The sequence below is a fragment of the Electrona antarctica genome (genome assembly GCF_951216825.1).
Source record: "Electrona antarctica genome assembly, chromosome: 20".
Taxonomy (NCBI): Eukaryota; Metazoa; Chordata; class Actinopteri; order Myctophiformes; family Myctophidae; genus Electrona; species Electrona antarctica.
In genome coordinates this window covers 3,780,672-3,808,663 of record NC_136801.1, presented here as the reverse complement: position 1 = coordinate 3,808,663, position 27,992 = coordinate 3,780,672, and the positions used below count along the sequence as shown (strand labels likewise).

Sequence of the window (27,992 nt, the reverse complement as noted above, 5' to 3'; positions counted from 1 at the left end):
GGGGTCCCCGGACCCCACTTTGGGTCCACTGCTTACACCACTTACACCACTGCTAAAATGCTCCAACTTTATTCACAGTAGCAGAACTGTTATGTCACTGCTGTGAATAAAGTTTGAGCATTTTTAGTTTCGAGCCCGTTCTTGTGTTGTATGACCTGCTATGTTTTCTCTGTATGTTTTTTGTAATTTTGATGTTTCTGTTTCTGTCGCTCACATTGAAGCAAACTACTTGCTGTTGGATACTTTTGTTAGATTAAATGGAAATTAATTTCACGTTTTACATGATGGAACTGTTGTGGTATGGTCTACTACAGCCCTGTAGTGGTATGGTCTACTACAGCCCTGTAGTGGTATGGTCCACTACATCCCTGTAGTGGTATGGTCTACTACATCCCTGTAGTGGTATGGTCTACTACAGCCCTGTTGTGGTATGGTCTACTACAGCCCTGTAGTGGTATGGTCTACTACAGCCCTGTAGTGGTATGGTCTACTACAGCCCTGTTGTGGTATGGTCTACTACATCCCTGTAGTGGTATGGTCTACTACATCCCTGTTGTGGTATGGTCTACTACATCCCTGTTGTGGTATGGTCTACTACATCCCTGTAGTGGTATGGTCTACTACAGCCCTGTTGTGGTATGGTCTACTACATCCCTGTAGTGGTATGGTCTACTACATCCCTGTAGTGGTATGGTCTACTACATCCCTGTAGTGGTATGGTCTACTACATCCCTGTAGTGGTATGGTCTACTACATCCCTGTAGTGGTATGGTCTACTACATCCCTGTAGTGGTATGGTCTACTACAGCCCTGTAGTGGTATGGTCTACTACATCCCTGTAGTGGTATGGTCTACTACATCCCTGTAGTGGTATGGTCTACTACAGCCCTGTAGTGGTATGGTCTACTACAGCCCTGTTGTGGTATGGTCTACTACATCCCTGTTGTGGTATGGTCTACTACATCCCTGTTGTGGTATGGTCTACTACATCCCTGTTGTGGTATGGTCTACTACATCCCTGTAGTGGTATGGTCTACTACATCCCTGTAGTGGTATGGTCTACTACATCCCTGTAGTGGTATGGTCTACTACATCCCTGTAGTGGTATGGTCTACTACAGCCCTGTAGTGGTATGGTCTACTACAGCCCTGTAGTGGTATGGTCTACTACATCCCTGTAGTGGTATGGTCTACTACATCCCTGTAGTGGTATGGTCTACTACAGCCCTGTAGTGGTATGGTCCACTACAGCCCTGTAGTGGTATGGTCTACTACATCCCTGTAGTGGTATGGTCTACTACATCCCTGTAGTGGTATGGTCCACTACAGCCCTGTAGTGGTATGGTCTACTACATCCCTGTAGTGGTATGGTCTACTACATCCCTGTAGTGGTATGGTCCACTACAGCCCTGTTGTGGTATGGTCTACTACAGCCCTGCACAATTTATACTTTGTTGTACAGCAGTCTCTGGGTGGGAGACGTTGTGATCTTGTAGATGGGCTATAGTGGAGGAGCTTAGGGAGAGATACGGGTGATTTCGTGCTAATTCATCTCAAAGCGCCACATTTTGCACAGATGTAGACCAGGGCATGCTCTAATGATTTAGCTATAGACAAATCCACAGAGGCTTGCCTGGGTGCGGCCATTACTGAGGTGTACCATTAAGTGCAGCAGCACTGATTAGCTACACCTGGCCTACGGAGCACCTGCTCCATGGATTACACCTCAGTAATGGCCACGCCCAGGGCACCCCTCTGTGAATTCGTCTATAGGGGCACCCGAGCTGGCGACCTTTGGGGTCGCCACAACGGCCAAATCCATATAGCCACCATTAACATCCCATATAAGGCAAAACATTTCTAAATTTCATTATGTTTTAACTTGCATGTGACGTGTCAAACTGGGGGGTTTTCAGGATTTCTTTCTTTTTATGTTTTTTTGTGGCTTTCGCCTGTATTTTATATTTTTTATGGAGGGATGGACAGTAGGCTGATAGGAAATGGGGAGAGAGATGGGGGGAAGACATGCAGTAAAGGCCGTCGGGATCGGGAGTCGAGCCCGCGGCACACTGCCAGACTGGATTACCAGCCAGGGTGCCTGGACCACTGAGCCACGGCCCAGGCCACTGGGGGGTTTTCATGATTCTGAATCCATTCCAAGCATTAGTTTTGCACGAAAACACTCCGCTCGAACATGGGCTGCTCCCGTGCTTGCGGTTATGGTTAGGTTAGGGATAGAGGTAGGTTGTCGGTCTAATGACCGTCAGACCAAAACACGTGTCGGAACTTAGTACTGCAACATGCATGCATAATTTGGCGCTTTTAGACAAATTAGCGCAAAATATCCCTAGGCTCCTCGACTACGATTCTCGACGTGCGGAGTTCTGCGGACATACTAGTATATATAGCCTACCCACTGCTGAATCAAACACACCAAACAGCAAGTGAGAAAAGGCAGTTTATTGATCATATGTCAGTTTCACCCTTCACCACATAAAATACCACATCAATCCCTGTCATCATCAGTACATTTGGCAGGTACAATGAACAAACTCGATCAACAAACTCGATGAACAAACCCTCGTTCATTATTTGAGCAACACTTAAATCAAAGTATTTAAATGCGTCATCTAGGGTCGACTCGATGTCCAATGTCTATCATTTGAAGAATTATTAGCAGATCATTGGGTTAACCGTATGTTCCTCACTGTACCAAAGGACGACAAAATCTGGCTTAGCTGAGAAAAAAATCAGACCTGTCTGAAGTGAGTGGTGCTGTACTGTACTGTACTGTACTGTACTGTACTGTACTGTACTGTACTGTACTAGCCCTCCTCCCTGGCCTGTCTGTGTCTGTGTCTTAGGCTGTGCAACAGTGACACTTGGTGGTGAACATTCACTATAACGCTATTTTCGTGCTCGGACACAGCCAGGGACAGACCCAGCCTCACACATAGTCTATAGGAGCACTCAAAAATAAAGAATCCACTTATTTTATCTAAAGCAAGCAACACTACATTGATTGATGATTGCATTGTTCCTTAAATAACAAAAAAAGTGTATTCAAATTTAATTTACATAGTTTATTTTATAATTGCTTTTATTATGACCAAGTACTTTTCTGAAAGAAATATTGAACACAACCAAACTCTCTAGTAAAAAAAAAAGTTCAAACTGCATTAACGACAGTACAGTATTAGTGAAGTACAAGAGAACTCTGCATTTGGGATGCCAAATGAAATCTAACCTGTTTCTTCTGTTGACCAATTCCTTTTAACTTATCTGAAGCCTGCATTATACTTGTGTCGCGCACGGAACACAGCTGATATTCAAGCTCATAGTGACGTACTGTATTGTGAGCTTGCAGATTGGCTATTTTCGGTGCAACTAAGGGCCGATTCATACTCCTATTTACCGCTGTTTCGGCGATGTAGTGCCGAAATGATTTTGGCTTGTCAGAAATTTTCAGTAGCACCGAAGAGCCGACTTTAGGACGGTACCCGCCCCCCCAGAACCTCAAATGACGTCACATTGTAGGCTCTACAGCGCCGAACCCACTTTTATTCGGCTCCAAAATAGGAGTATGAATCGGCCATAAGTATAAGTAAGGTTTTACACAAGACTTTATACATTTCCAAAGCAACCACAACCCTAATTCTTCGACATAAAGCTCTTCTAAAAACTAGGACTACAATTATTTGCTTCTCGTGTTGGACATTGAGTGCATTAGTTGAGATACATTTATACAGTAAATAAGTAGTTAACCGTATACACAATATCAAAAACTGAGCAATTAATAAATTAAAGATATAAACCTAGCCTATCATTCATACTTATTAGCAGCGCTATTATCAATTGAAATAGATGTTTTCTGTTAAGGCTATTTTATATTTTGTCAAACTACCGTGTCATGTGACAATTTTTTTTTATTTTCTACTGCAAAAAAATGTGTTGATATGAAACACATTTTTGTTACATGACATGGTCATTCAATGAAATATAAATGTGGTATTTTGGTAGCCAAAACAAAACAAAATAAGGAAAAACAATATGTGCCTAACAGTAGTGCAGACTTGTTGTATTGTATTCTGTTCAATACATTTCATAATAATTTAGAACATCAAATTCAGTGCTTCCAGCTACATAACCGTCCTGGAGGATACTTTAAAGCTGCACTATGTAGTTTGGGGTATCATCAGTGGCCACCAGTGGCGTGCACAGACATTTAGTTTGGGGTATCATCAGTGGCCACCAGTGGCGTGCACAGACATTTAGTTTGGGGTATCATCAGTGGCCACCAGTGGCGTGCACAGACATTTAGTTTGGGGTATCATCAGTGGCCACCAGTGGCGTGCACAGACATTTAGTTTGGGGTATCATCAGTGGCCACCAGTGGCGTGCACAGACATTTTGAGGGGCAGGTGCTCAATTGAAAAAAGGGCACCTTGTGTGGCGCGTGGAACCGCTGGCTGCCTTATATGAGATTTATAGATTTTGGGGCATAAATAATATCTTTTAATCCATAATTGGTCGATGTCACCATGTACCACATACTGTACACTGTAAAAAACAAAAATAATATGAACAAACGAGAGCAGGTGCTCTAGCACTATCTCGTGTCTATGGGTGCGTTCGGAAATGCGCACCGGGAATGTGGTCAGTTTGTTGAGTGTGGTGGGCGGTGACGTCACAGAGTGCGTTCAGTGTGCCTTATTTACGAACGACCACAGCTGTGACGCATTCACACCGGACAACCCCAGCTTCAGGGTAGGGTCGCTCAGCGCGGCGGGCACTCGGCACACCCGGTGCGCAGCGCACTGGATTTTCGAACGGCAACACACCGACTGCACTGAATAAACGAACGACAAGAGAGCACACCAGTGCGTTCAGGGCGCATTTCCGAACTGCACCCTATCTGTGCACGCCCCCTGGTGGCCACTTTGGACACACATAACAGCCAAGGACTTTGACTTCATTACCCAAGATTCTCTGCAAGCATGTCGAGGACGTGCTGTGTTACATAGTTATATAGTTACCGCTTTAATTTTATAAAGCGGTAACATATCATAAATTATGTTAAAACAGTAAATGTTTAAAAGATAATATCAAATCTTATGCCTTAAATGGACATACAGTAAGAACAATGTTTGGCGCTTTACAGAATGCAATATCTATGAGGTCATTAGCCGAGCCCTTAGTTTTTTTTCATATACAATAAGTAGTTGAGCACTTGCTGGTACATTTGATAAAATACTAGAGATACATTATATCTATTTGCTTTGCCAAACAGTAAGACATGAAACATACTGTATGTATGTACAGTATGTACAGTATCAGAGCTAAACAACAGCGCTGTTACTAGGGGTGTCAAAAAAAACGATTCGAATTAGAATCGCGATTCCCGTTATGAACGATTAAAAATCGATTCATAATTTCCAAAGATTGTTTTTGGTTACAGTTACAGGAGTTTTCACTACATGGTGTTTGTGATATGAAATGTAAGCTCACCCTAATCACAGTAAACATCATGTCTTCAGTCATTCTCAAGTTACTGTAGTCACTTCAGTTCAAGACTGGAGTAGATTGTGATGAAATCCTATGTATTGAATCGAGAATCGTTTTTGGATTGAGAATCGAGTTTAATCGATTTTGAATGGAATCGTGGCCCCAAGAATCGGAATCGGAATCGAATCGAATCGTGGGACACCCAAAGATTCACAGCCCTAGTTGTTACCTTATAGCCTAAGCAGCAATTATAACAACAAATGCAGTAGTACAGTATCTACAATGATAAATATGTCCAAGTATCTTTAGACTGCCCAGATCTTCATTCATCAAGCACGACCACCTAAACCTATACAATTAGACCCAAGCTTTAGCAACCATTTTACCTCATTTATCAATGTAAACGCTTCCATCCTGAATACTTTATATTACAGGACAATAATTAATTACCCGTGGTAGAAAAAAATAATACTGCGCTGAATAAGAAATAGACATACAGCCTGATTCCAAAATGCAAAAGATCGTCAACTTGAACAATTCAGCTGAAGCAACATTGTTTTCTCAAAAGAAAAACTTTGGTCCCAACGATCCTTGCCCTAGCTTAAGAAATGTCTTGAATGGACGGTGAAGCACTTTTTTTCTAATATAGAAATTCTGTTTACTACATCCTAAGCTTGTCTATAAAAATCTACTCATTATTGTTTGATTAACTATTAATAATATATATTTTGGAGTAATTGGAGTTCTTATGATTGTATTTTGAGGATTCAATATGCCAAACATTTTCGCATATCCTCTTTACAGTCTTGTCTCTTTACAATTGTAAACAAACAGAAGTGCAACCAATTACTGTATATGACAAATATATAACCCTTCAAGTCATTGACGGTGAGGTTCAGTCCTTTTAAAGATGTGCACTGGACGTCTTGATGAGTTTGAGGTGAACCAAGTCGCCTGCTTTCCTTTCTTTCTCGCACCCCATTCGACCGTTATCTCTCTATTGAATAGGCAAAATCATCCGTTATCAGCACCTTCGAATAGGGCCCAGTATGGCCATACTGGCATACTCACTGTTTCAGTATGTCATTATCACCTATTGTCATGATCACTGATGTCCTGACGGAGGCGCGCCGTGTCTGGTGGCCTTGAGCCACGTGAGGCACCGCCGAGCGAGTCGCCGTGCCGAGCGTTGCGACGGCCACCAGACCCGACTCTGCGCCGTCCGAGTTACGTCCCGATAGGCAGAGAATAGTATATATTAGTAGCCCCTAGTTTCCATGCACCGACAATAGTTGGAAATGACACGTCCACCAGGGGGAAACCTTGACCAGGCTATGTTCAGCCAAGGGTGAGTATGCCAGTATGGCCATATTGGCCCTATTCGAAGGTGCTGATAACGGATGATTTCACCTATTCAATACAGAGATAACGGTCGAATCCGCTGCTTTCTCACCTGTATGGAAACCCAGCGAGGCAAGAAGAGGTTCCACACCTTGAGAAGTCCCCATGCTCCTCCTCACACGCCACCTGTACGGAAACCCAGCGAGGCAAGAAGAGGTTCCACACCTTGAGAAGTCCCCATGCTCCTCCTCACACGCCGCCTGTACGGAAACCCAGCGAGGCAAGAAGAGGTTCCACACGCCTTGAGCAGTCCCCATGCTCCTCCTCACACGCCACCACAGTCATTTGGTCTCTCCTGGAGCTTGCGAGAGACGATGAGGGCGGCGGAGAGGGACGCGACGGACGCGTGGAACAGCAGCTGCCACTTGTTCCTCAGGCCAAACAGAAAGGTGTTGCATAGGATGATCACACTCCACAGAGTAAAGGCCATGATTCTCTTCAGGGATGAGTGGAAAAGGTACAGATGGCACTGTTGGCATATATAGGAACAAGTAAGACGCGTAAACGCAGGAAGTGAACGAAGCTGTTGTGGCAGTCTGACACACACACACACACACACACACACACACACACACACACACACACACACACACACACACACACACACACACACACACACACACACACACACACACACACACACACACACACACACACACACACACACACACACACACACACACACACACACACACACACACACACACACACACACACACACACACACACACACACAGACCTCTATATCATTCCAATTTCAGTTCATATTGGTTTGCTCCCAATCTTTTGCCCTCTGGTGGTGGGCGGGTGGTGTTACAGCGTGACACACACACACAGACACACAGACAGTTTTGGCCAGATTCTATAGTTAGTGCTCACTTCGTTCGCAATCACTTCGTTCGCAATCATTCAAATGCATGGATGACCGTAATGGAGGGTTTTCATTGTGTTAATTACGCACGCCAAAGAAACAAACATGATTGCATTAAAGGACCACTTCACCACTTTTCAACCTACCTTCATATAATAGGTCCTCACTAATGTTCATGATAAAATGCCACGTTTTGTCTGTCTCATGGGAGGGCTGTGGTCAGTTCAGAAACCCGTCCACCAGTGACATCATCGACGGGGAATCCAAGGCCAATCTAATAGAAACTGCAGGCTTTCTATTCCTGAAAAGTTGCAATACGATAATGGAAGCAATCGTTCTCACGATAATACAAATCTAAATATATATATTTTTTAAATCTTGTTTTAAAAAATATCTGCCTAACGATGATGTCACTGGTGGACGGGTTGCTGAACTACCCACAGCCCTCCTATGAGACACAGACTGAGTAGAAAAGAATTGTGGTATTTTATCATGAACATTAGTGAGGACCAATTAAATGAAGATAAGTTGATAAGTGGTCCTTTAAGGATGAAAATGATTGACTTTTACCTGAGAAACACAGCAGAGAAATCCCAGGAGAAATGCCACGACATTCCATATGCCTTCATAGTCGTCCTACAGTATGAGGAAAACAATATAAATATCATCAGTGTTTAAATGAAAGGCGTTCCTACTTCCTAACATTTCAATATTTGCTGATACCCTTAACTGCACAAACAGGTTAATCATTAATGTAACATTTCTGTGGCAATACAATACACAGTTGTACACTGTTTATGCCCAAGGCAAAAGAGTAACCTCGTTAGCTTGCTGGTGTGTACAGCATAACTATTTCCAAACAAATTACTTAATTTATATGGGGTGCATACTTAGTTTAGACTAGTCTGGTGCAGTACTTAGTTTAGACTAGTCATTGGTTAGACATGGGTTAAGGTTAGGTTTAGGTGTGCTGCCCCCTGGGAGGGGTGCATACTTAGTTTAGACTAGTCATTGGTTAGACATGGGTTAAGGTTAGGTTTAGGTGTGCTGCCCCCTGGGAGGGGTGCATACTTAGTTTAGACTAGTCATTGGTTAGACATGGGTTAAGGTTAGGTTTAGGTGTGCTGCCCCGTGGGAGGTTAGGTTTAGGGTGAGGGTTTGAGATAGGTTGTAGTTGTAGGACTAATGACTGGTCACAAAAGTACCTTGGTTAAATACAAATCAACAAATACTCTTTGTCACTTTGTGTTGATCACATTTAATCAAAGACAATCTGTTTTATTAAATATGTCACCTATGTTTCTGTAAAATATACTGCTGTAATAAAGCAACTGCATTCTCGTTTGTATTATTGATTTACAAATCAATAATCAATACTATTGAGTATTTCTGAGTAAGCTTCAGACAGCTATAATTAAATGAATATGGAAGCGACCACATATCAAGCTCTGGTGGTTTGTCTAACAATTGTCAGCTCTTTGTTGTTCCTTTTTCCCTGCGTTGTCTTTCTTCCATTTTGCTACCATTAGTTTTCAGTATGGACACTTTGTTAATGTACAGGTACATTGTAAAATGTTATAAAATCATCAATAAAATATATAATTTGTTGCTGTCTGGATGAAAACACCTAACACTTTTTTGTTGCATAAATCAATGCTATAAACTCCCTTTACGTCTGTGTGTTGAGTAAAACAATATTGAACCAATGGAAAGTATTAAAAAGTGCTTTGACAAAAACCTAACTATTTGAGCTGGATGTTTTTTTTTTTTTTTTTTTCATTTCCTGAAAAATGTACATTTTGGAGTTAGGTGTTTTCTTCCAGACAGCTATAGAGATATATATTTTTATTGCAAAGCAAAAGTCAATACTGGCCCATACTTGGAAGCTGTATTCTATGAGGTGGACACCACGGATGAGATTCAAAGATGCACACATGATATTAAGTACCAGGGAGAGGATGCCTGGCGCAGTAACGGGTGCCAGTCTCAGATTCTGACCTAAGTGACAAAAGGAAAAACACACCATCATAAGTAAACAAAACACACTGATATTCTTTTTTTTCTTTTTTAATTCTGCGGGACATTGTATTTTCCTCTGTAGGGAACAACTAGGCAGCTAGACCAGACAGAATTAAATTAACCCATTTTGGACTGATGTCGATTAAAAAAAATAAAACATGTCAGTTGTGCTCAACCTTTTTCATATCAAGGACCTCCAGAATTATCTCTATTGGGCCACGGACCCCCATCTCAAAATATGTAGTTCCAGGGACCCCCCCACCCAGAAGCAAATATTTTAGTTAAAAATGTTGTCTCTGAAATATATATTCAAATATTTGCAGCACATTTTCACGACTTTTCAAAAATAGCAGACCTACAAGCTCATAGCGCGCCACTCGGTGGCGTGCTATGAGCTTGTAGATCTGCTATTTTTCAATAGCTAAAGTATAACGTAATGCTTAAAACACCAACAGGGGTTCCCGCCCAAAATGGGTTAACACTATCCATCTGAAACGGAGAAGCCAAAGACATGTTGACAACATGTCAGCAGATGTCAGGGAAGAGCAGAACATATCTTTCATCTCAGAGCTGTGGGGTGAAAGGTTTAATACTGGATGCTTGGAGTGAGGCGGTTATTAATATTATATGGCTCTACTCCTTCAAATACACGTGTTAGCTGCACCACCGTTCTAGCCCATTCAGACCTGACGTCTTCTGAAAAAAGTCTTCTGAAAGAATATATGTTCAATTTTCAAAGATTTGTGGCGCATTTTCACAATTTTTCAAAAATAGACCTACTGTACTATTTTTCAATAGCTAAATTATAACATAATGTTTAAAACACCAAATGGGGTTCCTGCCCAAAATGAGCTAGTCTAGTGGTTCCCACATTTTTCAGGTCGAGACCCAAAAGAGAAATTACCGGTAGACGTTTGCCCGGAACCCAAACTAGTGAAAACAGCAGATCTACAAGCACACAACGTGGTGCTTCGATGCAGACAATCTGCTGTAATCTACGTATATAAAACTGGGTGTCCTTGAAAGTAAACGGTTGAGAAGAATCACAGGTGTATGTGAATCAATGCCATGCCTGAGTCTTAAGGCCTATTCATTCATAGTCCATTTTTTGGTGAAGTGGTGACCACCGAAATGGTGGTTAGTAAAAACAGAGATGTGTTGTGTTAAGGCCTATTCATAGTCTGGATTTTCGGTGGTGAGGTGACCACCGGAGCTGAAATAACGTTGAGCGGTGGTGAGAAAAAACAGAGAGAGGGGCTGGGGCGGTGGTTTGCTCTTCACCGCGGCTCGTGACGTCATGTTGTAGTTCGGTGGTCACCTAACCACCAAAAATCCAGACTATGTACGAGCCTTTAGCGCCGGTGACCACATGTTGCAGTTTTCGGTGGTCACCTCTTCACCGAAAACCGGACTATGATTAGGCCTTTACTATATTCAGGTATAGCTGCTTTATATTATATGCTCGCTGGGTGTGAATCAATGCCATGCATGAGTCTTACCAGATTCAGGTAGCTGCTGCTCTATATGATCGCTGGTGGCTCCGTTAGTTAGTTGCACATCCTCCACGGTGAGGACTTGTGGGGGCCGGAGTCTGAGCTCCTCCTGGACCTCAGCCAGTGTGACCTCCAGAGCCGGACCTCCACTCTGGTTGTACTGCTGCTTCAGCTTCTGAATGGTGCCGTCTGTCCGTTGGAACACATAATGCCAAACATAAGTGCTTATGGACGAGGCTGTCACGATTACCCAATTTAAGTTGACGATTCATTGTCATACAAATAAATGCGATTAATGATTTAAAGTAGCTATAAGCAATATGTCAATTTTATTTTTGAGGGGCTGCCATTAAACACAGGTTTAATGTTTGTCTTTAGTTCGATGTTTGTTTTGTAAACGCCATTGACAATGACGCGAAATGTTACGTCACAATATAATGTGCCTCATAACGTTATATTGTCTCTTTATTGTTAACGGCGTTTAATGTTGAAATCACCATTTCATCACCTAATCAACATGAGTTAGACTTTAATATATTAGCGCCCCTCACTTCACACGGGTGTGATTTTTGAGTGATGCAACCACTCCCTTACGGAGCTATGTGTGTGGCTGGGTGGGTGGGTGGATGGCTGGCTGGGTGGGTCTGAGCACGAAAACAGCATGGTTGTTTTTCACCACCTGTGTGTGCACAACCTAACACACAAACACACACGCACATATTAACTGTATATATGATGATTTCGGGTGTGCCAGTACAGTACAGTACAGTACAGTGACAGTACAGTACAGTAGAGGGTACAGTAGGGACCCCCACACAGTAACTCTGTCATTTCTCAACCGTTTCGGACGCGGGGCGGCACGCCGGAACCGGGCCAGCCCCCTGTGCGCGTTCCGGGACACCCCCCCCTCCCCCTATTTGGACAGAGCAAATCTACATGCTCACAATGTGTTGTAAAGCGTAGATAATTTTGAAATTTTAAAATGGGTCATTCTTGCACAATGAGTTGTATAATTTTATGGCAATATCTTTTGTACTTTTACTCAAGTAAATGTTGAATACCAAAGACTTTTACATGTAACAGAGTATTTCTACATTGATACTTTTACTTAGGTAAAAAATGGGAGTAGTGTACTTCTTCCATCCCTGGTCAGGCCTCTGTGCAATGTCAGAAAGCTATTTGATGACATTATGCAGTTATGCAGCTGGCACTTGGTTCAAGGTTGGTGTAAAGTTACACGTCAACTGCTACGCTCTCCCAGTTGAAACTGTCATCATCGCAATTTCCTTGTAGTGGAAAATTGCAACAATGTGCTTATTAGTCTAGTTCTAATCCATGTAGTGTTGTTGATACTTTATGTGAAGCCTGACAGTGATCTCTGAAGGAATCTTGGAAGCGTCACATGGTGTGTGTGTGTGTGTGTGTGTGTGTGTGTGTGTGTGTGTGTGTGTGTGTGTGTGTGTGTGTGTGTGTGTGTGTGTGTGTGTGTGTGTGTGTGTGTGTGTGTGTGTGTGTGTGTGTGTGTGTGTGTGTGTGTGTGTTGCCACATGACTGCCAGTATGTGTGAAATCATAGGCTGTGTTCGAATTCATTCCCTATGCCCCATATAGTGCACTACTTTGGGGTTCCGCCAATAGGAAACTTTTTGAGTCTCGTATCGGATAATAAGTCATCAAATTATTGGCTCAAAAAATGCGAGGAAAAACAAAACAATCTCCACGAATACAAGGCTTCATGGGGTGTGTGACTGATAGAAAATAAGTACGTTTTAGGTGAACTACACCTTTAACCCATTCTGGGCGGGAAGCATTATGTTATGCTTTAGCTATTGAAAAATAGCAGATCTACAAGCTCATAGCGCGCCACTCGGTGGCGCGCTACGAGCTTGTAGATCTGCTATTTTTGAAAAATCGAAGAACGACTGACATAGAAACATAGCTTTTTCAGAAAACTGTCAGGATGTAGAAGACATTTTTTAGAATCTGATCTCAGGTCAAAATGGGTTAAAAACACTGAACATTTTCCGCGTACCAAATTCCAAAAATGGATACGGCCTGGCTGCCAAGGCCACCACGGTGCCGTGGAAGCGCGCGGTGAACTCCCAGCGCAGGTCCTCCAGGAAGCAGAAGGCCATGGCCACGGGGAGGCTGCTGTGACACACACTCATGTAGGATACACCCTCGGAGGAGACGAAGCTGAATGAAGGACAGAGGAGAGGTGTTTAGGAAACAAACAAACAGCCGGCCACAGCTTGACCAAATATATGGATGGACACGACAAATCAAAATCAGATTTTCTTCCCATCCTCTTGGGTTGCCATTTAGGGAATAATGAATTGCATTTTATAGCGCTTTTCCAAGTGCTCAAAGCGCTTTACAATGGTTGATTCATTCATACATTGGGAGGTGAAGCGGTGAACAGTCGACGCCAGCGTCCTCACTTCCCACATTCACACACCAATGGTGGCGAGCTCACACCGACCGACTCATTGGAGGCAATGTAGGGTTCAGTGTCTTGCCCAAGGATGACATGTAGACAGGAGGAGCCGGGATTCGAACCGCCGACCCAGGGATCATTGGACGACCTGCTCTACCTCCTGAGCCACAGCCGCAGGAATACAAGAACGCTCTCCCCCAAAACACGCTCGCCTCGGGTCAAATCCGGCGACCACGGAACGGTCGCCACCAGGTATTCCTAAACGTAACCTCAGCAGAACTATGTCAACTCAAAACCTAAGCTTAATATTTCTAAACGTAACCTCAGTAAAGCTATGCATAAACCTAACCTTATTTCTAACCGTAACCTCTGTAAACTATGCCTAAAACCTAATTTTATTCCTAAACCTAATATCTGTAAAAAATTAAATACCCCTGAAACCTCTGGGGGCAAGCGGTCCATTGCGGTCCGCGATTGTGTTTCGGGGGCGAGCCTTCTGGTCACCCCATAAGGGTCAAGGTTCCCTTTTGTTTTTCAACTAGAAGTAGAAATGGAATTATCCATATGCACCCTGACCCATAAGGTACCAAGCAGCACTAGTTTATATCCCAAGATGGCACATGTGACATGAAACTTAGTCTTAATGTGGGTTAGCCCTGGTCCAGTGCTTACAGCGAGTCTCTCACTGATGCCCTGTGGGAGTCCCTTCCACAGCTCTCTAGCAACTTTCTCACTCCCGTTCAAGGGTTTACAATTCCAAGCAAATAAACAAAACTACTCACCGACACAAAGCCTGCTAGACCTTGGTAAAAGTCTATTCTCGAAGCTGGGGAGTGTCCTAGGTCCCCAGCTTCACTAAAATGCACTATTTTAGTCATTAAATAAAATGAATCCAACGTAGTAAATGACTCTGTCCGGTAAATTCAGGGTACATTGCGTTATTAAAATGGCACAAAGTGTATTTTAGAGAGAAGCTGGGGACCTGAGATGCTTCCCAGCTTCGAGAATAGACTTTTACCAAGGTCTAGCAGGCTTTGTGTCGGTGAGTAGTTACGTCGTTTTGTTTATTTGCTGGGAATTGTAAACCCTTGAACGGTGAGAAAGTTGCTAGAGAGCTGCGGAAGGGACTGATGGGTATTTTCTTACCTTATGATTTATTGTTTCATATTTTATGTTCACATCTTATTACTATGTTAAAAAAGACCTTGTAAATCTTCTTGTATCTGGTGAACAGGACTGCCCTGTCACACAGTGATGTCATATCAATATTTGCGTGTGTATTAATTCCACTATCAGCTGTCGCCCACTCCAGATTGTCATTGTCATTATACCAAAAGGGAAATAAGATTAAATGGAGAAACATGGAAAACAACCCGACAACAACCTTGCTCTTAAAGATGAGGATAAACATACACTCTCACCCTATGAGATAAATGGACAACAACAGAATCCTAATCACGGAACGTGATTAAAGTCGAAAACAGGATTCAGACCATCGGACGCCCATGACAGCCTGATGACATCTTACACTGATGGGACCTTTCAGCCTATTGAAATGTGACAGCTGAATCCTAATCAATGACATGTTTTTCAGTATATATGTTTGTGCAAAATGATATGTTGACATTCAGAGCACTTAGGAGAATTCTCTCTCCTCTATCCTTTACCGTTGTACACGCTCTGAATCTGAAGAAAAAACTAAAGAAATCCGAGAAATACTTTAAGAACTTGTGTCTTGTGTCAAAAAAATCCTTTCAGGTTTTTTTTACATTACTCTAAGTCCATCTTTTGGGGTTTTGATACTTGGTGTTCTCACTTTTCCAGTGAAGTCTTATAAGGTCGAGGTATTTGCTATCTTGGCTATTTCCATAGCCTCAGCTATAAATCTAACAGGAACCCCTTTTGGTGTTATGCTTTAGCTATTGAAAAATAGCAGATCTACAAGCTCATAGCGCGCCACCGAGTGGCACGCTACGAGCTTGAAGGTCTGCTATTTTTTTTAAATCGTGAAAATGCGGCACAAATCTTTGAATATATATTCATATATTCAGAGCGAACGTTTTTAAGTTCTCAAATTTTTGCTTCTGAGGGGTTCCTGGAACAACAATTTTTGGGGTCCTTGACTTGACATGAAATATTGAGCACCACTGATACAGAAACATGAAGTTTTTCAGAAAACTGTCAGGATTTAGAAGACATTTTTTAAACTTGATCGATGTCAGGCCGAAATGGGTTACTGTGGGTGTTCATGAGTCCTTACTAAATGTTGAGGCTGTGGCCTTTGAAGGTGCCCTTCTCAGGGAGCAGGCCGAGGGCCTTGCTGATGGTCCTGAGCTGCTGCTTCCTCTCCTGAAGCTCCTGCTCGTGCTCAAAGTCTGTGGAGGCTGACAGGGGGAGTCCATCCCTGACCCGAACCACGAAGGCAAACAGGATCAGAGGCATGATCCACAAGGTCCATGGTGAAGAGACAACCTAGACAGTAGAGACACCAGGTTGACAGGACGAGTCAACATCATCCTAACCTAGACAGTAGAGACACCAGGTTGACAGGACGAGTCAACATCATCCTAACCTAGACAGTAGAGACACCAGGTTGACAGGACGAGTCAACATCATCCTAACCTAGACAGTAGAGACACCAGGTTGACAGGACGAGTCAACATCATCCTAATGTAACTGCCTACGAGTATATGTTTGAATTGAATCCATAGGCTAGGAGTCGGACCACAGTGGAAACAAGTCCCCTCATTTTGATGAATTGAACACGGTGGACCCTCTTGTAAACAAGTGTAATGCTTAATTGGGTCGTCCACTCACAGTTAACAGTCTTTGTATTGAGTTTGTGCATGAAATGTACTGTAATTCTGCAAACTGTTAATAAATATTTCAATCAATCAATCAAAACCCAGCACTTTTTTTGTGTTATCCTTTAAGTCTAAATGTCTGACTGTACCTCGTGCTGTTTACATTTCTGACTATAAAGTATTAAATCAATCAATCACTTTATTGTAGTTGTGACTACTAAACTTGTATGGCTCATTTTCTCACAATGGGTGCCATTATCTGCTCTTGACTGGAAATGTATTGCAGTCAGAAGGCAGAAGCCAAGATGCCGGCCCAATAGTTCAAATGTAAATACAATGCTGTAACTGAATGTGTTTATTAATCCCTTACCTCATTATCCTTGGAGTCATAATTTCAAATGGTTGGATAGCTTATAGATAGGCTAGCTGACTATACTAGCTACACCATAGTAATAACATAAAGACCATCTGCAAGCAACAAGTTTAACTGTGACTTTCAAAATATAAAACAGAATTTGAACTTCGTAAAATAAGTGAGCAGCAGATTTTAATCCTATTAGCAAACAAGCTAGCTAAATAACAATGTTACTACTGGGTGTAGACAGAGCAGAGGCAGAGGAGACAAAACAACATGCCGAACACGACCACACCATAACACTGTATCTCGTAGCCTACGGGAAGGCAAGAAGGACAAAAGAGATTTAGTACGACGTCCCCGATACAGTGTTATACATATATTAGTGACCTATCGAATCATGTAACTAGTAGTTTTCTATAAAGAACCAGAAGCAGCAGCGCTACAGCTAGAAGAGATTGTAATGATTTCACAAAATTTCAAATGTATAACATGTACAAATAATTAGTATTATTTGAAAATAGCAGATTTACAAGCTCAACGTGTTGCATTGCGAATTTTGCGAGACGTTGCTACTTTGTAGAAGTGTATATTTGTACGTCTCTAAATGTTTTTGATGAATTGAACAAGGAAATGAAATGAAATGATTACTATATTTACCCAGGGTATCTGGGCTAAGCTCAAGAACTTGTTTCCAGCCAGGCCCTGCTCATAGAACACATTTCATCGTAGTGGTTCAATGCCTTGTTCAAGGGCACTTCAGCGGTGGTAATTTTAATGTGTCGGACCGCTGATTCGAACTGGCAACCTTCCGGTATCAAGACCGCTCCGCTATCCGTTCGGCCACCGCTGCCACAATTGGACCCTCTTGTAAACAAGTGTAATGCTTAATTGGGTCGTCCACTCACAGTTAACAGTCTTTGTATTGAGTTTGTACTTGAAATGTACTGTAATTCTACAAACTGTTAATAAATATTTCAATCAAAAACAATCAATGGCGAATTTGGCGACCTCTGCCATGTAGTCAAGTTGCGAAGGGTCACCAATTTCGGTATAACAGTGATTTTCTACCAGTCCACACCAAGCCCTATGGAGTTAGAACATGCTGCTGCTACGGTGACCAGTCAGTGACTAGCTATCTGCCCTGCTAGCTACTGCATACAGGTTGGTACAGACATTATGATCAAAGATCAAACATCTTGCGTTAGGTGATATAACAGTGATTTTTGTAAAGACGTTATTGTTATTGTGAATGAGAGACACGTTCGCTGCCTGCTAAGCTTTCTCTCTCTCTGATCTCTAGTCTCTCTCTACCATCTTGGGGGTGGGGAGGGGAGGATAAAGGCTATGTTGTTGCAGCTAATTCTTTTCTTATGCATCTCTGATGGGAAAATGTGTGTAAAAACCGTCAAGTTAACTCTGATTAATCAACCCGTACGCGCAGTGCGCACTATATTATAGACCTTTTAGTTTTGATTCTTCTACCAGTTGTTCCTTCCTGGTGGTACAGTTTGTTGCACGGATGCATCCCCCCCCAGGCTGCAGCAGGCTAGCCTTTGCTAGAATGGAATTCTAACCCTTACTTGTTAATCTCTGCATGCTGGGGCTTTAGGGGGGCTGTGGCCGTGTGGTGTGGGTCTCATATCATAACACATTAGTGATGACGAGACATAGAGACAGTATGCATTTGTGATCTGATTGATTTGGTGTCATATCATTGCATGGAATGGAATGTGAAGCCGAGCTACAGTCTATTAAAAAGAAACCGAAAGTTGAAGGTGATTGTTGTCGAACTAAGCAGAGAATCCTTTAACACTGCATCCAGCTTCTATGCTACGAGTTAGGGCATTTAATACAAACCAAAATGCTTACACCACCACAGCACTCACAGCATGTAAGTGGTTCTTTGAACGTTTTCATGTCAAGGACCCACAAATTAATAAAGTATGTACTGTATTTGGCCGCAGACCGAGCTCCATCTGAAAAGAGTTTGTGCCACGGGTCACAGACCCCCCCTCCCCCCTCCTCCATATGTGGAGCTGACTATCATCACCTGGGTCTCCATGCATATATGGAGATCACGATTCACGACACTGACCTCATCAAACCCTGGATAGCCATACATGGTTTGACATACTAGATCTGCATACCGTATATGGTGTCGTCTAGCAACTCTACATAATTATGACCTCACGGACACCAGATTAATAGTTTAACAACATGCTTCTCAACTGTGCCGTATTAAGAACCTCTGTTGTTTCAGCGCGACCTCGCCCTTTTAGGTCGCTTCTCGCCCTCAAGGCGTCTTACTGGTTATATAGGCCTACGTTTGATTCATCGGCTTGGCTTGTCTTATTAAGTTGTAGCCTATACTTGACTCAGTGCCAAGTCAAAATAAGATGGCATGTGCAGTGCATTTGTACTATTTTTGTCACTGGTGTTATAATTCCTTAATTACAGGCCCTGAATTGTCTGAATATCAAACAGAAAACCGTAGTCTGACTTGAGTATCTTTCAAAATGCCTGCAACTAGTATAGATACTATTATTTAGATGACAGATACTAGACTAAAGCCTAAAGGGAATTGAGGTGTGGCTGGCTGGGCCATACTGTATGTAAACAAGGTCATTCTCACGGCAGGTTACAAATAAGGGATGGAACTGATAAAATATTTTCTATTCAGAATTTCAGTTGTCCACTTGTGAAACACAGGTCTTTCTGCTAATGCAGATTCTAGGCCCTCCAAACAATTTGCGTTTATAGCCTTCCAGGTATTCGCTATGAACAATGACTGTTGCTGTTCTTGTTCATTGCTCCATAGGATCTGTTTGGTTGGTATGTAGGAGGCTAATAGAGAGAGGAGTGTCAACAAGACTGGTCTTGATTACATTAAAAAGCAGGTATGTATTGCCGTATAGCAGATAGGCTTAGGCAACAAGTTGCTTCGTCATTTCATTCTAGGGCTCAAAAGATATATGTTGTCAGCTGTCTGAGGACTGTTGTTAAGTCCGCTCCCTGCATTGTGGAAATAACAGTTCCCTTATAATGACAGAATCTGTCACATGTAAGCCGCATAGTGCCAGGGCAGCTGCAGAACAATATGTACCCTCGCCTCGTAGTGCATCTTTGGTTTCACAGGGTTTCCTAGTTTAGCAGGACCTTGACACCTCGCCTCGGCGATTTAAATCTAAGCGTTATCTCATCTGTCCGGCCCCAGTTTCACCACGTCGTAAACACGTCCACTAGTAGTGTGGGAAGGAGGGGAGGGTCTCTAGTGACATTTCATCTGGCATCTATCATCCCTAGACTATCGCTGATAGTTCAGAAGGGACAATGGGATTGGGAAGATAGGGACTATAGGGGAAAAACATGCTTTGAGGAAGTTGAGCTGTGACTGGATTTGCATAGTGGTACATTTCCCCATAGGCTTGACTGGGCTCTCTCTTCTCTCCCTCTCTTTCTCTCCCTCCCCTCCTTCCTGTCGTAGTCTTGTCTCTACAGTCTACTTCAGCCCAGTTCCCACTCTACTTTTCCTTGTACTTGTCGTCTTGCTCTGAGAAGAATGAACTAACTGTTTTGCTGCATTATATCGCTGGACTGAGGGAAGACTATATCTTTATACCACTTTTTTTGCTCATTCCACTTTTCAGCTCATCCAGACCTGGATCACAATGGGAGTTAAAGACCGCCCTCAGTGCTACTTTGATGTGGAGCTCAACCGGGAACCAGGTAAGAGATGCCTATAATTGTACAATACTTTTCCCTTTTCTTTTTTCCACTGAAATTGTGTGAATTGAACCTGTAGAACTTTGATAGATAATTATGTAATAAAGATGTTTCAATTGGATGTTGTAGTTATGTAGTTACTGCAGATATTGTGACTTAACACTTCACTCAAAGAAAGTCTTGTCTAGTTATACAAGGGCTACTAGGGGTAGTGAGCCCGATGTGGATGGGTTCAATTGTGTGATTAAAAAAATAATCCACAACAAAGTGGAACAACTTGGCTATCAATTCATTGTGAGAGGGGTCTGATATTATCCCATTTAGAACTGACGTAAAAAAGATACTTCTGAAAGAATATATATTCAAAGATTTGTGCCGCATTTTCCCGATTTTTCAAAAATAGCAGACCTACAAAAATAGCAGACCTACAAGCTCATAGCGCGCCACTCGGTGGCGCGCTATGAGCTTGTAGATCTGCTATTTTTCAATAGCTAAAGTATAACATGCTTAGTTAAAACACCAAAAGGGGTTCCCGTCCAGAATGGGTTATTTATTTGTCTAAGAAGGGAAAATGTAGTTCACATTATTTTGTCTGACCTAAAATGAAAACCAGAACTACTTTGGTGACTGTTCTGTCTGAAATAATTAAATTAACTTTGTTAACGGTAGGATACAATGAACTCACCCTCCCTCCAACTCCCTTAAGCATTGTTTATTATTCAGTCTCACTATTTCCCATGACATTGCTTCTAAAAATCTAATCTATTTTTCACCACAGAATCCCTCTAATTGTTAGAAACAAGTTAATATAATAATCGTGTTGTCTGAATAATTAATGAACATCGTAGTTATATCCATGGCCCATTTAAAAGACGTCCTAGTTTGTACCATTATCAACGTTGTTTTCCGAAATCTACAGTATTGTACCAATCAGCAGCAAGACATCTTTATGATTCCAAACCATCTCTCTAAACTTCTGTATCTGTATATCCTGTAACCTTTACTTTCCCTTTTTCTTACTTTTATTTATTTTTTTTACAGTTGGGCGTATAGTCTTTCAACTTTACTCGGATCACTGTCCCAAGACAAGTAAAAACTTCCTCTGTTTGTGTACTGGTGAGTAGAACTCCAACTGAGGTGTTCTTATACATCTCAAAACATTATTATTATGCTTTTTTTTAATGAAATAATAATAATGACGAGAGATTAATTTCTTATACCCTATTTTATACTTTGTTGAATGACAGTGTATTGCAGCAATAATAGCCAATCTACAAGCTCACTACTCCGGAACACGTTGTCGTGAACTTGTAGTCGCACTATTTATGAATAGTCATAGAACAACGTCATAGTTGTATATTGCAAAAAAAACGTTCCCATAACTTCCAGAGGAAATTATCAAAAATGTACACAGTATATCACTTGATGGCATACAGAAGTTGGATGGATGGAGAGCCCTGGTCGCCCTCTATAGTCTGACTCTAGATACAGTAGCTGTTGCTGGTACTGTAGTGGAGATGGTCTAATAACTGGAAATGTCCATAAATCTCCAGACAGGAGGCAGATCAATCCACCCTCTCAGTTTTCGACCCCACCTGGTGGATGGGGAACATGAGGCTGTCAAGGGCAGACATACACCTACAATGTGACACACCATTAGTGGTGGTCACTTTGCTCTGGCTCTCAGTGAAAGCTTTTTAGCGTGTCAGTTTTGTTTTAGGAGCCGCTCAGCTTGCACCAAAGGAAACCGAACCCTTGTGTCGCTGCCGGGGCCAGCAAAGTAAAATCCCAAGTGCATTTAGCAACCTAAGCTCGGCTGTTGCACAGTCAGTCCTCTGTACCCAGCAGGAATTTCCAAACGTCTGTCTCATGAAAACTCTCCCTTTTTGACCAAAGTGAAACACCTTGGGGCGTCAGGGAGGGGTGTGCTTTGGTCCAATATCCTGGCCCCACACACACTAGACCAGCAGGGAAGGATCCCCTCTTTCTTTAATGAACGACACAGTCCTCCTCTGCAGACTTAACAAGAAGATGCCGGAACAAGGTCATCTGGTTTATTAAAACCCTCCCCAACCCACCTGTGGTTTCACTGCATTGTTTAGAATAAACCATTTGTGGCCGACGTGGCAGTGGCAACATGCAAGAGCAGGAGTTCTTAGACCTGCAGGCTATTTTCTGGTTCCTTGTACACACTAACCACCTTCTACAAAATGCAGGCCTGTTGTATATATTTCAGCGCTTCTCAAACCTTTCTGGACCATTGCCCACTTAAAAATCTTAAGAGCGTTCACGGCCCACAGCCGCTGCTTTAAGTGGTCAGATGGAAGGTCTTTGTGCATTTTCGGAGCCTGTTTAGTTTTATCATCAATCATGTCGTGTCATGTGTTCCGGCTTGGATCGATTGAACCAACGTAGTGTAAGTTAAGTTGCTATATATCTGTAAGTAGTAAGCCTTGCCTCGCCATGAGGCCCATAGGTCAGGAGCCTATCTCCTGTTTCTGTAGCGTGAGGCAGCTTGATGTACAAGTACACCCCCTGGACATGGTGCTAGTATGTCACAGGGACTATATAATCTGTATCACAATGAAAACCCTCACGTTCTCTTTTTTATACTATCATTAAAATGTTAGTGTTTGCCAATTATTTGGGGGACAACTTGCAACTACCCTGAAGCCCACAGAATGGCTAGTATACTTTATGTGGTTTGTTCTGTACTACTAGTAACTCACTTCTTCTCTTTTCAGGTGGGAAAGGAACTGGCAAAGCCACAGGGAAAAAGCTGTGCTTTAAAGGCTCCACGTTTCATAGAGTTGTAAAGAACTTCATGATCCAGGGAGGGGACTTCACTGAAGGTTAACATGCATTTTAACCCATTTTGACCTGAGATCAGATTCTAAAAATGTCTTCTACATCCTGACAGTTTTCTGAAAAAGCTATGTTTCTATGTCAGTCGTTCTTCGATTTTTCAAAAATAGCTAAAGCATAACATAATGCTAACACCAAAAGGGGTTCCCGCCCAGAATGGGTTAAGATAATGACCATCTAATAACAGCTCATTTACTCCCAAACTCTTGACTGGATTCATGAGAACAATATAAGAAATGTGACAAGTCACCTTTTTCCAAGGTGACTTGAGTTAGGACTGACTGACCATATTTAAAACACAGTTTCACAGTTTTGTGAAATTTTAAAAATGTTTTAATAATTTTGCTCTCATGTACTTCTATATTTTGCTGTCGAGCAGAAGCATTGTGTCTCCATTTTTTATGTTTTTCTATAACTTAATGCCCTATTTTATACTCATACTCAGAGATTAAAATAGGGTGCATTTTGCATCCCAAAACGCAGTTTATAGTTAAGGGACGCAATAAAACAACAACCTCTGCATCCACGGGATGCACTACTGTACTACTGTTTTTTATTCTAGTTTATTTCTGCTAGCTTTAGTTATAATGTGGTTATATTCATGTAGAAAACAGAAGCAGAAATGGTTATTATAACCATATAAAATGAAATGGGAGTTAAATGCTGCAATTTGTAAAAATGGAGAAATATGACTCCTAACGTTGTTGAAGTGGGACTCATAAAATGTCCCTGCTGGGACTCATCTAAAAGACCATCCCTGCATCCCGGGACTCATTACATTGAGAACCTGTTTACATCACTGCATACTATACTTTATACTCTAAGCTCAAAGCGTGACGTGTTGACACATTTCGCCTACAATGACATGCCCAAATTAGAGACACCAGGTTGAAACTGTAGTTGTTGTGTCTGTGGGTTATATATATATATATATTTAACCAAAAAAAAAGTATTAACAAGAGATTGTGATTAAAGCTGCTATAAGCAATAATAAGTCCAAATTTTAATGACCCCTTTTTTTCTTTTTTTTTGTATTCAGACAGCCAGCAATGGGTAGAACGCTCCCCCAAAAAAATTAGTCTCTGTGACACATCTAGGGGCCACAAAGAAGCTTTGTCATTGGTCGATTTGCCTGTCTGCTTCCTGATTGGTTAGTCACTGCGACCGGGTTTTTTTCGACCAATGACAAAGCTTCTAGGAACATCTTTGAATGCAGATTGCGGCCCCTAGATGTGTCAGAGACTAAATTCTTTTTGGGAGCGTTCTAGCCATTGCTGGCTGTCTGAATACCAAAAAAATAAAAATGTCATTAATACTTTGACATATTATTGCTTATAGCAGCTTTAAATAATTGGATCAATTGCAACACATGTTCTGCAACACAAGAAATGGATTTGGAAATACAAGGTTTACACCTGACAGCGACAATCTACTGTAAGACGCAGACGTAACAATAAAAAACATAATTCTGATCTCTGCAGGCAATGGAAGAGGAGGGGAGTCCATATATGGAGGCTACTTTGAAGGTAAGCAGGAGTGTTTATGTGTGATGTGTGATGTGAACCCTAAGGATTGTTAATTCACTAACCTATAGACCGATTCAGAAACGGGTCCCCTGGTCACAGCGAACGTATTTCCTGTAGGCGGAGACGACATATATGTGGTGTAAACTCGCAGGTCTTCTACTACATTGAACGGTAGAGTGACTGATGTTAGTCTGCTCAAACGTTACTCTTTAATCTGCTTTTTACTAAGAACTAAACTTCACAAAGATGCCCAGAACATCGGGATGAACCTGTGTAGTTTGAATGTTGCCACTACTGTTGGAGCAGCCTTAAACTACACAGGTTCATCCCGATGCTCTGGGCATCTTTGTAAAGTTAGTGTTAGTAAAAAGCAGGTAAAAGAGTAACGTTTGAGCAGACTATAACATCAGTCACTCTACCATTCAATGAATTGCATTTTTATAATGAATTGCATTTTTTATAGCGCTTTTCCAAGTGCTCAAAGCGCTTTACAATGGTTCATTCATTCATACATTGGGAGGTGAAGCGGCTAACAGTCGACGCCAGCGTCCTCACTTCCCACATTCACACACCAATGGTGGCGAGCTCACACCGACCAACTCATTGGAGGCAATGTGGGGTTCAGTGTCTTGCCCAAGGACACTTCGACATGTGGACAGGAGGAGCCGGGATTCGAACTGCCGACCCAGGGATCATTGGACGACCTGCTCTACCTCCTGAGCCACAGCCGCCCCATAATGTAGTAGAAGACCTGCAAGTTTACACCGCAGCCAGATATGTCGTCTCCGCCTACAGGAAATGCGTTCGCTGCGACCAGGGGACCCGTTTCTGAACGTGTCCATACATATCCGGGAACGTCCTCCATCAAAGCTAATTATGCATGAGCGTTCAGTAGCATGTGCCTGTCGTGTTAAGCACAGGTTTAACTCCCGCAAATATGCCTAATAATACCCAATGCCGACTTTCCCTTTTCCATTGTCTTATTCTGCATAATTTGTCCAGCCGAAAAAAATAATGGGTTTTATACAAATCAGCATGGGTAGGGTAGGCGTTCTCTTTATTGAAAGCTCCAAATCTTCCTGCCTAAAATTTTCAACGTATTCTTTTATTTATAGAGTGTGGTCTTTTGCAAAATGAGAAGGTAAGAGATGTACACAAGTTCAGTAACACAATGTCATCATGTGGATAAATGTGAGCCCCGGTGTTGATGGATGTCACCATTCATAGAGCTATCTGATGACTTTGAGACGCCAAATACTTTGGCTTCCTTGTTTTACTGAATACTTTAACTGTATGGTGTCATAGGCATGTTCACTTTGATTGTTCTGACATGTAATTACAGGCCTTCTTTCTTTTGCTATTTTAAATTGTGGCTAGTGGTCTCTCTGACCGCTGTTAATTAAGATCCCATTAAGGTATCGAATGGAAATAAGGTACTAATCCTCACAGTGTCATTTAAAAGCGTAGTGTAATTTGCTCTCCACTGAGAGCTTTTTTTTTTTTTTTAATTACCAAGTCAATCAGCTAAGGCCTGTAATTTAGGTGGTGTATTGAAACTTATTTATGCTTTTCTTCATATCCAGGACAGGTGTGTATGGTTGGTTGTCTAATTTGAACAATTGAAAACCCGTTTTTTTATGGTTTGCTCAAAATTGTTAACATGGTGTGGGTAGGCAGATGGGTGATATGAGGCAGTGGCAAGGCTTACTTAAAAACCTTTCTCTCTCAGCCTCGCACCACATCCCTTATCATTCTACAACGGCTACATTCTGAGACATCCTCCCCCCCCCTCTGTCTCTCCTCCTCCCAACAGATGAGAACTTCATTCTCAAACACGACAGAGCATTCCTGTTGTCGATGGCGAACCGCGGGAAGGACACCAACGGCTCACAGTTCTTTATGTGAGTATCATTCACTAAACTGCACATTTATTGGTTTCCTTTTTTTTGTGCATGTGATGCCAGTCCTTTTTAAACTTTTGTTTTAGGGTGTGCGTTTTGTCCTTTTTTTTTTTCTTCGCTCCCCTCAACTATTTTGATTCCTCAGAGAGTAGAATTTGACATTCTGTGTGAGAGTGTCAACAACCCTTCTCTTTGTGCAGTTTAGAGTTCAAAGTGCAGAGAAACATGGATTCATTCTTTTTGTCTACAAATGTGTTACATTTTTTCTCTTGCCGTTTTTGTGTAACATTTGCAGAAACTCTAGCATCCTGCCCTTCCAAGGTAATGTGTCTCTCCAAGGCTGTGTTTCCTCTCTCTCTCTATCTCTCTCTCTCTCTCTCCTGACTGTATCTGTATCTCTAAGTAGTCTTGTGTTAACACAATTCTTTCAGTACCAGGGCTGGGCAATATGACTTCAAATCAATATCACGATTTGTTTTGGGGTCGTGATTACGATCATTGTGAGCTTGTAGTTAAAAAAATATATATAATTGCAAATAAAAATGTAAAAAAAAGTATGCCACCATTGCACAACAAAGTATAATGCAAGGTCAAGCTGTTACTCAGAGTAATCAATTTAGTTGATTACATTTTTGACATTCCTTTTGTGTGGATTTGTTGATAGAAGTATATATTAAAACAATTAGTGCTTCTCTATTTTTCTTGTTATAAGTTGGTTATTGGTTTCTAAATACCCTTATTGATATATGTTTCGGTTAATTGCCCTGCCCTACATAGTAGGTTGGACACTTTTGGATATATAAATGACATTATTCACCAATGGTTACTTACAGCTGCCACATCTAATTCAACCACACTTTCCAGGCCTCCCATTTCAGTTACAGGCCTACCATAACCCATTTTGGGCGGGAACCCCTTTTGGTGTTAGCATTATGTTATGCTTTAGCTATTGAAAAATAGCAGATCTACAAGCTCATAGCGCGCCACCGAGTGGCGCGCTACGAGCTTGTAGGTCTGCTATTTTTGAAAAAAATCGAAGAACGACTGACATAGAAACATAGCTTTTTCAGAAAACTGTCAGGATGTAGAAG

General features: G+C 41.9%; 2 protein-coding genes across 4 annotated transcripts in view; one reads left to right on the top strand and one right to left on the bottom strand.

The window, feature by feature from the left end:
- Positions 1-4,910: 4,910 nt before the first annotated feature.
- On the bottom strand, positions 4,911-17,126 carry sec22c (SEC22 homolog C, vesicle trafficking protein). Of its 2 annotated transcripts, XM_079490033.1 has the most exons (9): positions 16,899-17,126; positions 15,985-16,196; positions 13,320-13,483; positions 11,295-11,477; positions 9,656-9,774; positions 8,347-8,412; positions 7,182-7,374; positions 7,069-7,105; positions 4,911-6,996 (listed from the first exon to the last, which is right to left on the bottom strand). In XM_079490033.1, the coding sequence occupies exons 2-8, from the start codon at positions 16,164-16,166 to the stop codon at positions 7,095-7,097; spliced, it is 918 nt and encodes a 305-aa protein (XP_079346159.1). In that variant the 5' UTR covers positions 16,167-16,196; positions 16,899-17,126; the 3' UTR covers positions 4,911-6,996; positions 7,069-7,094. The 2 variants fall into 2 exon arrangements, with proteins under 2 accessions (XP_079346159.1, XP_079346158.1); XM_079490032.1 differs by lacking the exon at positions 7,069-7,105 and having other exon boundaries at positions 7,145-7,374.
- An 849-nt stretch (positions 17,127-17,975) lies between these two features.
- The window catches only part of nktr (natural killer cell triggering receptor), a 28,502-nt gene continuing 18,485 nt past the window's right edge, over positions 17,976-27,992 (top strand). The window contains exons 1-7 of one of the 2 annotated variants that reach the window (XM_079489997.1): positions 17,976-18,047; positions 19,705-19,783; positions 20,534-20,612; positions 21,651-21,725; positions 23,354-23,461; positions 24,956-25,000; positions 26,814-26,901. In XM_079489997.1, the coding sequence (XP_079346123.1) occupies positions 20,555-20,612; positions 21,651-21,725; positions 23,354-23,461; positions 24,956-25,000; positions 26,814-26,901 (374 nt within the window). In that variant the 5' untranslated portion in view covers positions 17,976-18,047; positions 19,705-19,783; positions 20,534-20,554. Of the gene's footprint in view, positions 18,048-19,259; positions 19,784-20,533; positions 20,613-21,650; positions 21,726-23,353; positions 23,462-24,955; positions 25,001-26,813; positions 26,902-27,992 lie in introns of those variants that run through there. The other variant, XM_079489998.1, reaches the window with a different exon arrangement.

Excerpts from the sequence above, each read along its gene's own strand:
- sec22c (XM_079490032.1), bottom strand. The coding sequence starts at position 16,166 with ATGCCTCTGATCCTGTTTGCCTTCGTGGTTCGGGTCAGGGATGGACTC. Across the intron at positions 11,478-13,319 it reads GTATCCATTTTTGGAATTTG|ACGGCACCATTCAGAAGCTG; the intron begins GTACGCGGAAAA and ends TCCAACGGACAG. Across the intron at positions 7,375-8,346 it reads TTCTCTGCTGTGTTTCTCAG|TGCCATCTGTACCTTTTCCA; the intron begins GTAAAAGTCAAT and ends ATATGCCAACAG.